General features: G+C 43.9%; 1 protein-coding gene across 1 annotated transcript in view; it reads left to right on the forward strand.

The window, feature by feature from the left end:
- SH3BP5 (SH3 domain binding protein 5) overlaps positions 1 to 12,547 on the forward strand; it is a 109,859-nt gene that overhangs the window by 94,651 nt on the left and 2,661 nt on the right. Inside the window, exons 7-8 of the mRNA XM_077269010.1 lie at positions 1,244 to 1,460; positions 10,771 to 11,031. Of these exons, the coding sequence (XP_077125125.1) occupies positions 1,244 to 1,460; positions 10,771 to 11,031 (478 nt within the window). The remainder of the gene's footprint in view (positions 1 to 1,243; positions 1,461 to 10,770; positions 11,032 to 12,547) is intronic.

Raw genomic sequence — 12,547 nt, forward strand, 5'->3', positions numbered from 1 at the left:
CCCAGATAAAGGAGGATGTGAACTATAATATTGAGACACTTTCATACCATCCCCCCATTGCAGCTAAAACGGCTTTCACTCGTCTGGGAACATGGTGGCATATTTAGGAAGGAAGAAATGTCAAGAACTGACTTGATGCAATGGTAGCGTACTATTACAGGACCACACACACAGCCTCGGTTATTCTAAAGGGCTCACTAAATTTGACAGGCAGACCGAATGGCTAGGTGCTGGATTTTATACATCTGGAGCAAAGGTGGTGAATGAAAAACCTGAATTTGGTGATTAAGCGGTGTCCAATACTTTTCTCCACATAGTGTACTTTTCAAGGGTTAACCTACAAGTGGGAGACATGGTTGCATCTACAGGGTTACCAAGAAAGGAAACTGCATGTAGAGGGTTAATCTGAGACTCTCACTTATGATTTATGGAATCACTGCTTATAGTTTCATAGTTTTAGGGTTGAAAAATGACAAATCTACTTAATATTGGTGAAACACAACTATGCAGGAGTCCATCTTCTGTTATTTTTTTTTTTTTAATTTTACTCCATCCAACATGAAGTAAGATAGCAGAGATCGTCCCTGTGTTTACATGCTGCACGCTGATAACGGTATCTCTTACGATTTTGAAATCTGAGATAATGGCAAGCCTGAGTCAGCGCGGACTTCGGTTTCTTGATTTTTCTCAAGAGCAGTTTGTATCACTAAATTAGACAGGACTTATTTTGCTTTTTCAAATAATATATTTGAGAAAAGTTTTATATTTTAGTTTCCATTAACTCCTCCAAGAACTTTCCACGGGGCTGATATGTCCTCTTTACCTTTATGGCCGTGCTTAAGGGAGCAGGGCATTTGAAGATTTATAACAAAAACTAAATATTTAAAAAAACAAAACCCTTTTAATGTAATTTTTTTTCTATATACAATAAGATACTTTAGACTGATGTCCTCTCTTTGCCAAGAATGCATATGATCTACATTAGTAATCGTTCCCAAGAGAGGCGCTTTGGTTCTCATTGTGAGAGTGTGACCTACACGTATTGGCAGGGTTTGCATTGACAATCTATACTCAAAGAAAATGGTTCTCAAAATTGGACGCCTGCATATGTAGAGTGACGCTCATTAATCTGAGAGAACATTTGCTATACTGCTCCTCTAGCCAATATCTATTTGGTTGTTGCTTAGTAAGCCGCGATCTATTGTGGTATGCTTTATTAGTAATGACTATCATCCATCTTTAGCTACTGAAGAAAACTGTTGATGACCTTCAAGCCAAGCTTTCTCTGGCAAAAGGTGAATACAAGACTGCTCTGAAGAATCTTGAGATGATTTCTGATGAGATACATGAACGGAGGCGATCTTCAGCTATGGGCCCCAGAGGACGTGGGGTTGGTGCTGAAGGCAACAATTCGGTAGAAGATCTCTCGGCATGTAAGCTGGAATCGGACACAATTTCCAGTAAGCTTTTTTTTCTTTCTCCCTCTTTTCTATTTCTGCATGTGTATTTATAAGTGTGTGTGTGTATATGTATTCTCGTTGTTGATACTCTCTGGTAGCCGCTTGGAACACAAAACCACAGGGTTTTTATCTTCAAAAATAAAATATTGTTTATTGTTCATAGCAACCAGTGATGCTAGCAGTTTGGTGTACACGGCATGTTTGGTGCACAGTCTTCTCTTGGAGAAATTCTGGCTTGTCTCTCTCTCCAGCTCCAACACAACCCACTCTGCTCTACTTCCCCATCTGACTGACCAGTGAACACATGGCCTGGTTCAATTCATAGCTATCAGGTGCAGCTAGTCAGATCCTGTAGTGCTAGGATTTAACATCTAAACACACCTGGCTTTCTTACTGTATAAAATATATAAAAAGCGATATATGTGGATTTATACAGTGGCATGTAAACGTTTGGGCATCCCTGGTCAAAATTACTGTTATTGTGAACCGTTAAAAAAGGTGAAATGATCTCTAAAAGGACCAAAGTTAAATATGATACATTTCCTTTCCTATTTTAGGCAAGAATGTTCATCTTTTACATTTTTTTTAATTTTTTTATTACAAAACAAAATATTTGGGCCAATGTAAAAGTTTATGCACCCTGCTTGGGTAGTACCTAGTAGCATCCTTTTTTCAAGTATCACAGCTTGTAAACGCTTTTTGTAGCCAACCAAGAGTCTTTCAGTTATTGTTTTGAATAACTGAGATTCTGTGAGATTCCTGGGTTGTCTTACATGCACTTCTATTTTGAGGTCTAGCCACAGATTTTCAATGATGTTCAGATCAAGGGACTGTGAGGGCCATTGTAAAACTGTCAGCTTGCGTTTTTTGAGGTAGTCTATTATGGATTTTGTGTGTTTAGGATCATTATTCGTTTGTAGAATCCATCCTCTTTTCAGCTTCAGCTTTACAGATGGTGTTATGATTGCATCAAGAATTTGGTGAAATTTCTTTGAATCCTTTCTTCCCTCTACCCGTGAAATGTTCCCCGTGCCACTGGCTGCAACACAACCCAAAAGCATGGCTGACTCACTCCCATACTTAATGGTTTGTAATATGAAATATGTTCTTTTCCTGAAACTCTGTGCCCTTTTTTCTCCACACGTACCTTTTGATCATTGTGGTCAAAGAGTTCTATTTTAACCTCGTCGGTCCACAGGACTTGTTTGCAAAAATCTTCAAATTTGTTTAAATGTTCTTTTGCACTCTTCTAACGCTAAATTTTATGGTGAGGACATAGAGGCTTTCTTCTGATGACTCTTCCATGAAGGCCATATTTGTCAAAGTGTCTCTGAACAGTAGAACAATGTATCACAACTCCAGAGTCTGCTAAATCTTTAAGGTCTTTTGCAGTCAAGCGGGAGTTCTGATTTGTCTCACTATCAATCTTCCGAGCAGCTCTCACTGAAATTTTGCTTGGTTTTCCAGACCTTTTCTTGACCTCAACTGTTCCTGTTAATTGACATGGAGGAAAGGGCAACTTGAAAGCTTCTTATAACTTCCTCCTGCTTTGTGAGCCACCACCATTTTAATTTTCAAAGTGCTAGGCCGCTGTTTAGAAGATCCTTTGGTGGTGGTTTTTTTTTTTTTTTTTTTTGCTGCAAGGTTAGAGGAGGCTGGGTTTTTATAAAGCTGGGAAATTTGCATCATCCTAACGATGATGGTGAACAAGCCATAACCCTAAGTCCGGCGGAAAAATGGTCGCTCCTTCCTCCCCGCAGTCAGTGCCCGCTCCGTACTCCCCTCCAGTCTGCCCTCACACAGGGTTAATGGCAGCTGTAACGGACCGCGTTATGCCGCGGTGTAATGCACTCCGTTACCGCTGCTATTAACCCTGTGTGACCAACGTTTTACTATTCATGCTGCCTATGCAGCATGAATAGTAAAACGATCGAATGTTAAAAATAATAAAAAAAATTAAAAAATCGTTATATACTCACCGTCCGTCGGCCCCCAGATCAACAAAAGGCCTTTCCCGCTTGCGACGCTCCGGTAACCGGTCAATGCTGTGATCTCGCGAGATGATGACGTGGCGGTCTTGCGAGACCGCAATGCACTCTTGAGTCCGGAGCGCATGAGCAGCGTCTGTAACCGCTTCGCTTGGATCCGGGGGCTCCGGAAAGTGAGTACCGTATATACTCGAGTATAAGCCGACCCGAGTATAAGCCGACCCCCCTAATTTTGCCACAAAAAACTGGGAAAACTTATTGACTCGAGTATAAGCCTAGGGTGGAAAATGCAGCAGGTACCGGTGAATTTCAAAATTAAAAATAGATACTCCATACCGTTCATTATGGCCCCATAGATGCTCCACATAAAGCTGTGCCATATATACAATGCTCTGCACCATTGCCCCATAGATACTCCACATAAAGCTGTGCCATATATACAATGCTCTGCACCGTTGCCCCATAGCTGTGCCATATATATAATGCTCTGCACCGTTGCCCCATAGCTGTGCCATATATATAATGCTCTGCACCGTTGCCCCATAGCTGTGCCATATATATAATGCTCTGGACCATTGCCCCATAGCTGTGCCATATAGTGCTCTGGACCATTGCCCCATAGCTGTGCCATATAGTGCTCTGCACCATTGCCCCATAGCTGTGCCATATAGTGCTCTGCACCATTGCCCCATAGCTGTGCCATATAGTGCTCTGCACCATTGCCCCATAGCTGTGCCATATAGTGCTCTGCACCATTGCCCCATAGCTGTGCCATATAGTGCTCTGCACCATTGCCCCATAGATAGCTGTGCCATATAGTGCTCTGCACCGTTGCCCCATAGCTGTGCCATATAGTGCTCTGCACCATTGCCCCATAGCTGTGCCATATAGTGCTCTGCACCATTGCCCCATAGCTGTGCCATATAGTGCTCTGCACCATTGCCCCATAGCTGTGCCATATAGTGCTCTGCACCATTGCCCCATAGCTGTGCCATATAGTGCTCTGCACCGTCCATTATTGCCCCATAGCTGTTGCTGCTGCTGCAATAAAAAAAAAACAAAAAACATACTCACCTGTCTTGCTTGCAGCTCCTCGGCGCCATCTTCCCGGCGTCTCTCCGCACTGACTGATCAGGCAGAGGGCGGCGCACACTATATGCGTCATCGCGCCCTCTGCCTGAACAGTCAGAGCGGACAGACGCCGGGAAGATGGCGCGACGCCCGGCGTGTGGAACGAGGACAGGTGAATATGTCATACTTACCTGCTCCCGGCGTCCCGCTCCTTCCCCCTGCCTGTCACACGGTCTTCGGTGCCGCAGCCTCTTTCTCGATCAGCGGTCACCGTTACCGCTTATTAGAGAAATGAATAGGCGGCTCCGCCCCTATGGGAGGTGGAGCCGCCTATTCATTTCTCTAATGAGCGGTCCCACGTGACCGCTCAGGGGAAGAGGCTGCGGCACCGAAGACAGTGTGACAGGCAGGGGGAAGGAGCGGGACGCCGGGAGCAGGTAAGTATATGACAGTGCTCACCCGCCGACCCCACCACCGATCATGACTCGAGTATAAGCCGAGAGGGGCACTTTCAGCCCAAAAATTTGGGCTGAAAATCTCGGCTTATACTCGAGTATATACGGTATATAACTATTTTTTTTATTATTTCTTTTTTTTTTTTTTTTTTAACAGGGATATGATGCCCACATTGCTGTATACTACGTGGCTGGGCAATATACTACATGGGTTGTGCTATATACTACGTGGCTGGGCAATATACTACATGGGCTGTGCAATATACTACGTGGCTGGGCAATATACTGCGTGGCTATACAATGTACTGCGTGGGCTGCGCAATGTACATATATATATATAAATATATATATCTTAAGCTAATGTCTGCTTACAGTGACTATACTACATTGGCCACCTATAAGAACAATCAAGATTTGTATACCTTTAGATAGCTAGGTGACAAACCTTACATGAAGCATAGTGACAGCCATTATGTTAGACCAAGATATGATGGAGATATAAAAAGATTTAACACAACTGATTGCAGGATAACATGGATCGTTATCATCATGGATCGTTATCACCATGTCATTTTTTTGGGTCCAACATCCTGTGCTAAAATTCTTTACTACTTCTTTGTAGATGTCAGAGAGTGGCTCTAGATCTATGTCTGCATGAATAGAAGCATGAGAATGAAGAAAAAAAATAATTCTTCCTGCCGGCAGTTATAGGAGTTTTTGATTATTGCAATCTGTTTCATGGTTGATTTCATTGTATCAGTTTTATGCTGCAAACTTCTAACCCTACTGTTGGCTCCAGAAAATATGATCACCTTGGACTCTGTTCACATCTTCATCATGTGTTGCAGATGGAGGCCAGACACCTGACCCGAATCTGATATTTTCCAATGTAAAAGTCAGTCGGGTCTGACTCTGACTAACCAGAGATACATTTTTGTGCTGGCATAGAATTTTGCACATGGCTAGACAAAACAAGGCTGGACTGTAACTCGGTTCAGAAGATGATGGTGTATACAGGTCTTCAATAAATACAGTTTTTTGCCCCCTAGCTAAGCCGCCAGACTGTGCTCTGTAAATAAACCAAGCATCTTCTGACTGTAGTCACGGCATCCTGTAGTAACAGTGGAAGGGGATGACCTGACAAAGCAAGTCAAGTAATGTCTGTTCTGCCGCACAGGAAAGAGCCGGCCTTGTCGCCTGCGTGACATTGTCTGCTTGTTTACTGGCGTAGGATGTAGTGATTCTGGAGAGCACTTTGCGCCTTTTGTCCACTTTTTGACATAAGGTTTCCATACAGAAATTCTTTCAGAAAATGTTTATCTGAGCAAGAAGAATCCAAAGGTTTTTTTTTTCCCCTGTGTACTTATAATTAGATGCAGCATGAATAGTAAAACGATCTAATGTTAAAAATAATAAAAAATCGTTATATACTCACCGTTCGTAGGCCCCTGGATAGACAACAGGCCTTTCCCGCTCGCGACGCTCCGGTAACCGGTCCATGCTGCGATCTCGCGAGATGACGTGGCGGTCTTGCGAGACCACTACGTCATCATCTCGCGAGACCGCAATGCACTCTTGAGACCGGAGCGCACGAGCAGCGTCGGTAAGGCTAGGTTCACATTGCGTTACTGCTAACGGACTGCGTTGCATGGCGAAATTGTCGCAATTAACGCCATGCAACGGGTCCGTTAGCGCAGTGTTTTTCAACCAGTGTGCCGCGGCACACTAGTGTGCCGCGACACATGGTCGGGTGTGCCGCGGGGAACGGGAGTCAGCTGTTCTGTGTGCCGACTGTCAAGCTGACAGCCGGCACAGAGAAGCTGCAGCGCGCCGGCTCCCGGAGATCAATTGTACTCGCAGACATCTACCAGCTGCGAGTACAATTGAGGCTCTGACTGCCGGGTCAGAGCGACGCCAGCAGCGTGATCAAGTCATGTGATCACGCTGCTGACGTCACTATCCGGCGCGCAGGAGAAAGAAGAGACTTGGTGGTAAGTGCTCCTGTGCTGTGGAGCTGAAGACACCGAAGATTCAGCGTGGGGTGGGTTTATGGGGAGTATGTGGGGGGATTTATTCAGTGTGTGGGGGGATTTATTCAGTGTGTGGGGGGATTTATTCAGTGTGTGTGGGGGATTTATTCAGTGTGTGTGGGGGATTTATTCAGTGTGTACGTGGGGGGGGGGCTGGAATTTATTTAGCATGTGTGGGGCAGGGTGCATTTATTCTGTGGAAGGGGATGGATTTATTCTATCGGAAGGGCAGTGGATATATTCTGTGGGGGTGAGTGGGGAGATGGGGGTGGACACAGTAGCGAGGGGAAAAATGTGTGCTGACAGTACTGGGAGCAACGGTGATGGGATGTGTGAGGACAGTATGGGGAGTCGGGGGAATGTGTGAGGGGGGAATGTGTGAGGGGGGAATGTGTGAGGAGGAAATATGGAGAGAGCAAAGGGGTATGTTAGCAGGGGGGGGATGTACAGGAGGAGGCTATTAGAAATGTGTGCAGACAGTATGGGGGGATGAAAGTGTGAGTGGACACATAATAGATACTGAGTAGTGTGAGGGTAACAGCCAGGAGGAGACAGTATGCCAAGTAGGAGGAGTGTAATGAAGGGTCACAGTAGAGAGACTGGGCTCTCTATGAGGGACACCGTATGAGAAGGCAGTGTGAAGTATGGAAAAGAGAGAGAGGGTAGTGTGGATGGCATGTACCATAAGAGGGACAGTGAGGGTCATATTATGTGCTGGGAATAAAGTGAGGGGCAATTATTTACTCAGAGGCTCAGCCTAGGGCAGATATTGTTATTCCGGAGCATTATAATAACACTGCTATCTTTAAGGGTGTTGTGTCGGGATGTGCTGCAGAAGACAGGAGAAGATGGAAGTCTGCAGAAACGAGCTCTGCCGGTGGATGAGAAGAGTCATCATGGCATCTGGACAAGGTGAAGATGAAAAGAAAGAGGCGACTCCACAAACAACGTCATCTATCAGGTACCTGGATGTAAATGTGTTTTTTTTGTGATACTAATTCTCATTTTTATTTGTTAGGAACATTAAAGGGGATGTCCAAGGTTGTGATGAGTCTGCAGTCATACTATGTGACTGCAGACTTCTGAATTCTCACAGTGCACACTGCTATCATAATTCTCTGATGTTGGTGATTTACATACATGCGGTCACGTGCTGACTAGACATGTGTGGCCTCATTCAATGAAAATGAATTGACTGAGGCCGGACACGTCTAGTTAGAATGTGACCAGAAGTATCCAAATCACATACTTGTGCTGTCATGACCGTCCACTCTGGCCACCGGCAAGGGAGAATCCTGAAAGTGTGCAGTGCTTGCGCTGTGAGAATTCAAAAGCCTGCAGTCACATAGAATGACTGCAGACTTTCATCTCAAACCTGGACGCACCATTTTGTGCCATTTTGGTTGGTGGTGTGCCTCGGGATTTTTTAAGTATAAAAAATGTGCCGCGGCTCAAAAAAGGTTGAAAATCACTGCGTTAGCGCACCCATTGACGGCAATGTGATTCTGATCTCTAGCGCATCGCTAGCGCATGCCATTTTCGGCACGCGCTAGCGATGTGCCGTTATTTTCTGCGTCCGAGGTCCGGTCCTCTGCGCTAGCGGGATCAGCAAACGCGATCCCTATAGATACATTGCGTTAGCGCAATCCGCTAGCGCTATGCGCTTAATGGATTGCCCTAACGCAATGTGAACCTAGCCTAACCGCTTTGCTTGGATCCGGGGGCTCCGGAAGTTGAGTATATAACTATTTTTTATTTTCTGTTTTTTAACAGGGATATGATGCCCACATTGCTATATACTACATGGGCTGGGCAATATACTACATGGGCTGGGCAATATACTACATGGGCTGGGCAATATACTACATGGGCTGGGCAATATACTACATGGGCTGGGCAATATACTACATGGGCTGGGCAATATACTACATGGGCTGGGCAATATACTACATGGGCTGGGCAATATACTACATGGGCTGGGCAATATACTACATGGGCTGGGCAATATACTACATGGGCTGGGCAATATACTACATGGGCTGGGCAATATACTACATGGGCTGGGCAATATACTACATGGGCTGGGCAATATACTACATGGGCTGGGCAATATACTACATGGGCTGGGCAATATACTACATGGGCTGGGCAATATACTACATGGCTGGGCAATATACTACATGGGCTGTGCTATATACGTGGCTGGGCAAATACTACGTGACTATACAACGTGGGCTGTGCAATGTACTACGTGGGCTGTGCAATGTACTACGTGGGCTGCGCAATGTACAGCGTGGGCTGCGCAATGTACAGCGTGGGCTGCGCAATGTACAGCGTGGGCTGCGCAATGGACTGCGTGGGCTGCGCAATGGACTGCGTGGGCTGCGCAATGGACTGCGTGGGCTGTGCTATACACTACGCATACATATTCTAGAATACCCGATGCGTTCGAATCGGGCCACCATCTAGTAGCTTTATATACAGCTACTAGGAAGCTCAATAGCTTTATATACAGCTACTGGGTAGCTCAATAGCTTTTTAAAGTTTATTTCCAAACATTTGAGTGAATGGGTTTTTTAACCCTCCTTGACACGTTTTTTCTTTTATTCTGTTCCGTCTTAGGCTGCCTGTCTTGTTGATAAATATTAAACCTGATAAAGGTGAATCGAATAAGAGACTTTGCTTACTGAGTGATTGCTAGAGCGAGATGAGGGGTTGTTGACTTTGCTAGTAAAAGCGTCCTCATGAGAACTAATTTAATAGTCCAAGCTGATATTATTTATTATTATAGGGCCATTTATTCCATAGCGCTTTACATGTGAGGAGGGGTATACATAATAAAAAACAGGTCCAATAAACATAATCAATACAAGTCACGACTGGTACAGGAGGAGAGATGATCCTGTCCGCGAGGGTTCACAATCTACAAGGGATGGGTGAGGATACAGTAGGTGAGGATAGAGCTGGTTGTGCAGCGGTTTGGTGGATCAGTGGTTACTGCAGGTTGTAGGCTTGTCGGAAGAGGTGGGTCTTTAGGTTCCTTTTGAAGTTTTCCATGGTAGGGGAGAGTCTGATGTGTTGGGGTAGAGCGTTCCAGAGGAGGGGGGATGCGCAGGAGAAATCTTGTATGCGATTGAGAAAAAGAGATAGGAGGGGAGTCGAGAAGGAGATCTTATGAGGATCGGAGGTTGTGTGCTGGTAGGTACCGGGAGACGAGGTCACAGATGTGTGGATATGATATGAATCTACCCTATGTGGAAAATACTGTAGTCCTAAATTACTCCATATTTACATCCATCAACATGCCCAATGTATGCTGAAGGTAGTAACTGAGCAGTGTTGAGCGAACGTGCTCAGATAGTGTTATCAGAGCATGCTTGTGTGCTGAGTGACTTCGGCGTGCTCGAAAATATGTTCGAGTTCCCGTGGCTGTTAGACAGCCGCAACACATGCAGGGGTTACCCAACAGCCGCGGGGTTTCAAACGTGTTTCGAGCACGCCGAAGACACTCGGTTAGCACACAACTATGCTCGGAGACCACCTCATCACTAGTAGTAACTGAAGTATGTTTGCCTGAATTGCGATCCCACAAGGTTTGTGTTCGTCTTCCTTTACATGTAGCCCTGATCTGTGGTTAATAAAGAATAACTCCTTAATTGTCCCAGGATGGAGCGTTGCTTTAAGTATACAAATTTGCAAATTTGTAAAAGATATTTGACAATTCTTGCACAGCATGCACTTAGCATTTCATTTTCTATTTTGGCAGTGACTTCTGAGGTTTTTGAAGATGACAATCTCAGTAGTTTGGTTTCTGAAGAAGACTCTGAGACTCAATCTCTGTCAAGCTTTAGCTCTGGCCCAACAAGTCCCTCGGAAGTTCTGAGTCCTTTTCCTCCTGCAAACCGACCTGGCAGCTTAGATTTGTCCAGCCCGATGTCTCTTTCTGAATTTGGACTCATATCGCCTGTCCTTGGCCCCCGAAGTGAATGCAGTGGGGCGTCCTCACCCGAGTGTGATGTGGAAAGAGGTAAGTCAATAAAACATAAGGCAGATTAAAGTCAATATAACATTGCAAAATGACCTATTATTTAAAATCCATTTTTTAATTTTGAATGTATCTGTTTAACATTTGTTGGCAATGTTTTTTTTCATATTACAAACTATATTTATAAAAAAAATCTTGCATTTTTTCACACTGGCCACTGGGGCTGTTTTAGGCTGCTTCTTGTTGTTCTTTACAGAATACTTTTCAAAATTTCTAATGTCAGTAAGTAATGCTTCTATATACAGATGACACTAGTCACAGCAGGTAATATCACAGCTCCCGCTGCTTCCTCCACGCTCATTAGATGCTTTTAGTACCATGCTGCAAACTAACAAGTGGATTCCTGAAAAAAAATAAAAAGTTTAATTCTAAACTAGGACCCAGTGGACAAGGTATAGATACAGAACTTAATATAAAAAATAAAAACATTACAGACAATTTTTAAAAAATACTTTTGACAAAAAAACGATTTCAATTTTCTAATAACATTCCCTCTAAGTAACGAGCTCAGTATGTATTGGAGGACTGCACTGTCATTGTCATTAACAAATGCTATTATCAGATAGTTGTACTTTTCATTGGAAATACATTGGGGGCAATAAAAAGATACAAGAACACCCCTGGTAAAAATCATTCATATCTTAAGCTCTATCAGTATGTTCCAACCAATGTACCAGTAGCCAAAATGGCTCATTATATTGGGAAGTAAAATTTTGGCTAGCTAAGGCTTCTGAGGCATCACAATATGTCAGTGGGTCTGTTGGCTGCCATTGTGCCATGGATCCAGTGTGCGGTGTGGCTACAGCACTTATGATGCAAAACTCATCAAGGAGATCGGTAAAAACATGAATGAACGGTATGTGAGCTAGAAAAGGAAGGGAAAACACTCCATGCAAAACTGAAAACTATTATTGCTTCATGGGTAAAATAAGATATCAATAGGGTAAGTTTTATGGGATTATCTCTGCATTACTTGTTCATTTGGGATTAAAACGTTTGTGGATCCAGCCAGAAGTCCACGCATCCAGAGAGCCTTCAATGTACTAGTGGTGATCCTATCCTTGGAGTTGGATCTGTGGGGGCAGGACATGAATTTTATGAGCACCAATGAGATTAGACATACTCTGTATGATTCCCCAAGTCTTTGCACTTGACGTAATATAGATATAGCTCTGGAAAACCTCTTTTAATAGAACACTGTGAAAATCTTATGACACTGATGGTCAATGTCAAGTTTAAAAGAGCCACGATACCTTTGAGTGTAATAATTATTACAAGGTATTACTAGAATATTGCATATAGGTTGTCAATGCAAGGATGTGGAGTATTTTTTTTCCTTTCTTTCCTAAGATGAGGAAAATTTGCTCCCAGCGACGGGGTTGAATTAACCTTGATCAGCATAGCAGGAGAGGCCTTTTTAGCTACAAACCAAGCTGTGTTCAATCAGGATGGTAGTGAATATTAAACTTTTAACATTGGCAGTTTTAGCTTTAAAAGT

The sequence above is a fragment of the Ranitomeya variabilis genome, chromosome 6, assembly GCF_051348905.1.
Source record: "Ranitomeya variabilis isolate aRanVar5 chromosome 6, aRanVar5.hap1, whole genome shotgun sequence".
NCBI classification, from domain to species: domain Eukaryota; kingdom Metazoa; phylum Chordata; class Amphibia; order Anura; family Dendrobatidae; genus Ranitomeya; species Ranitomeya variabilis.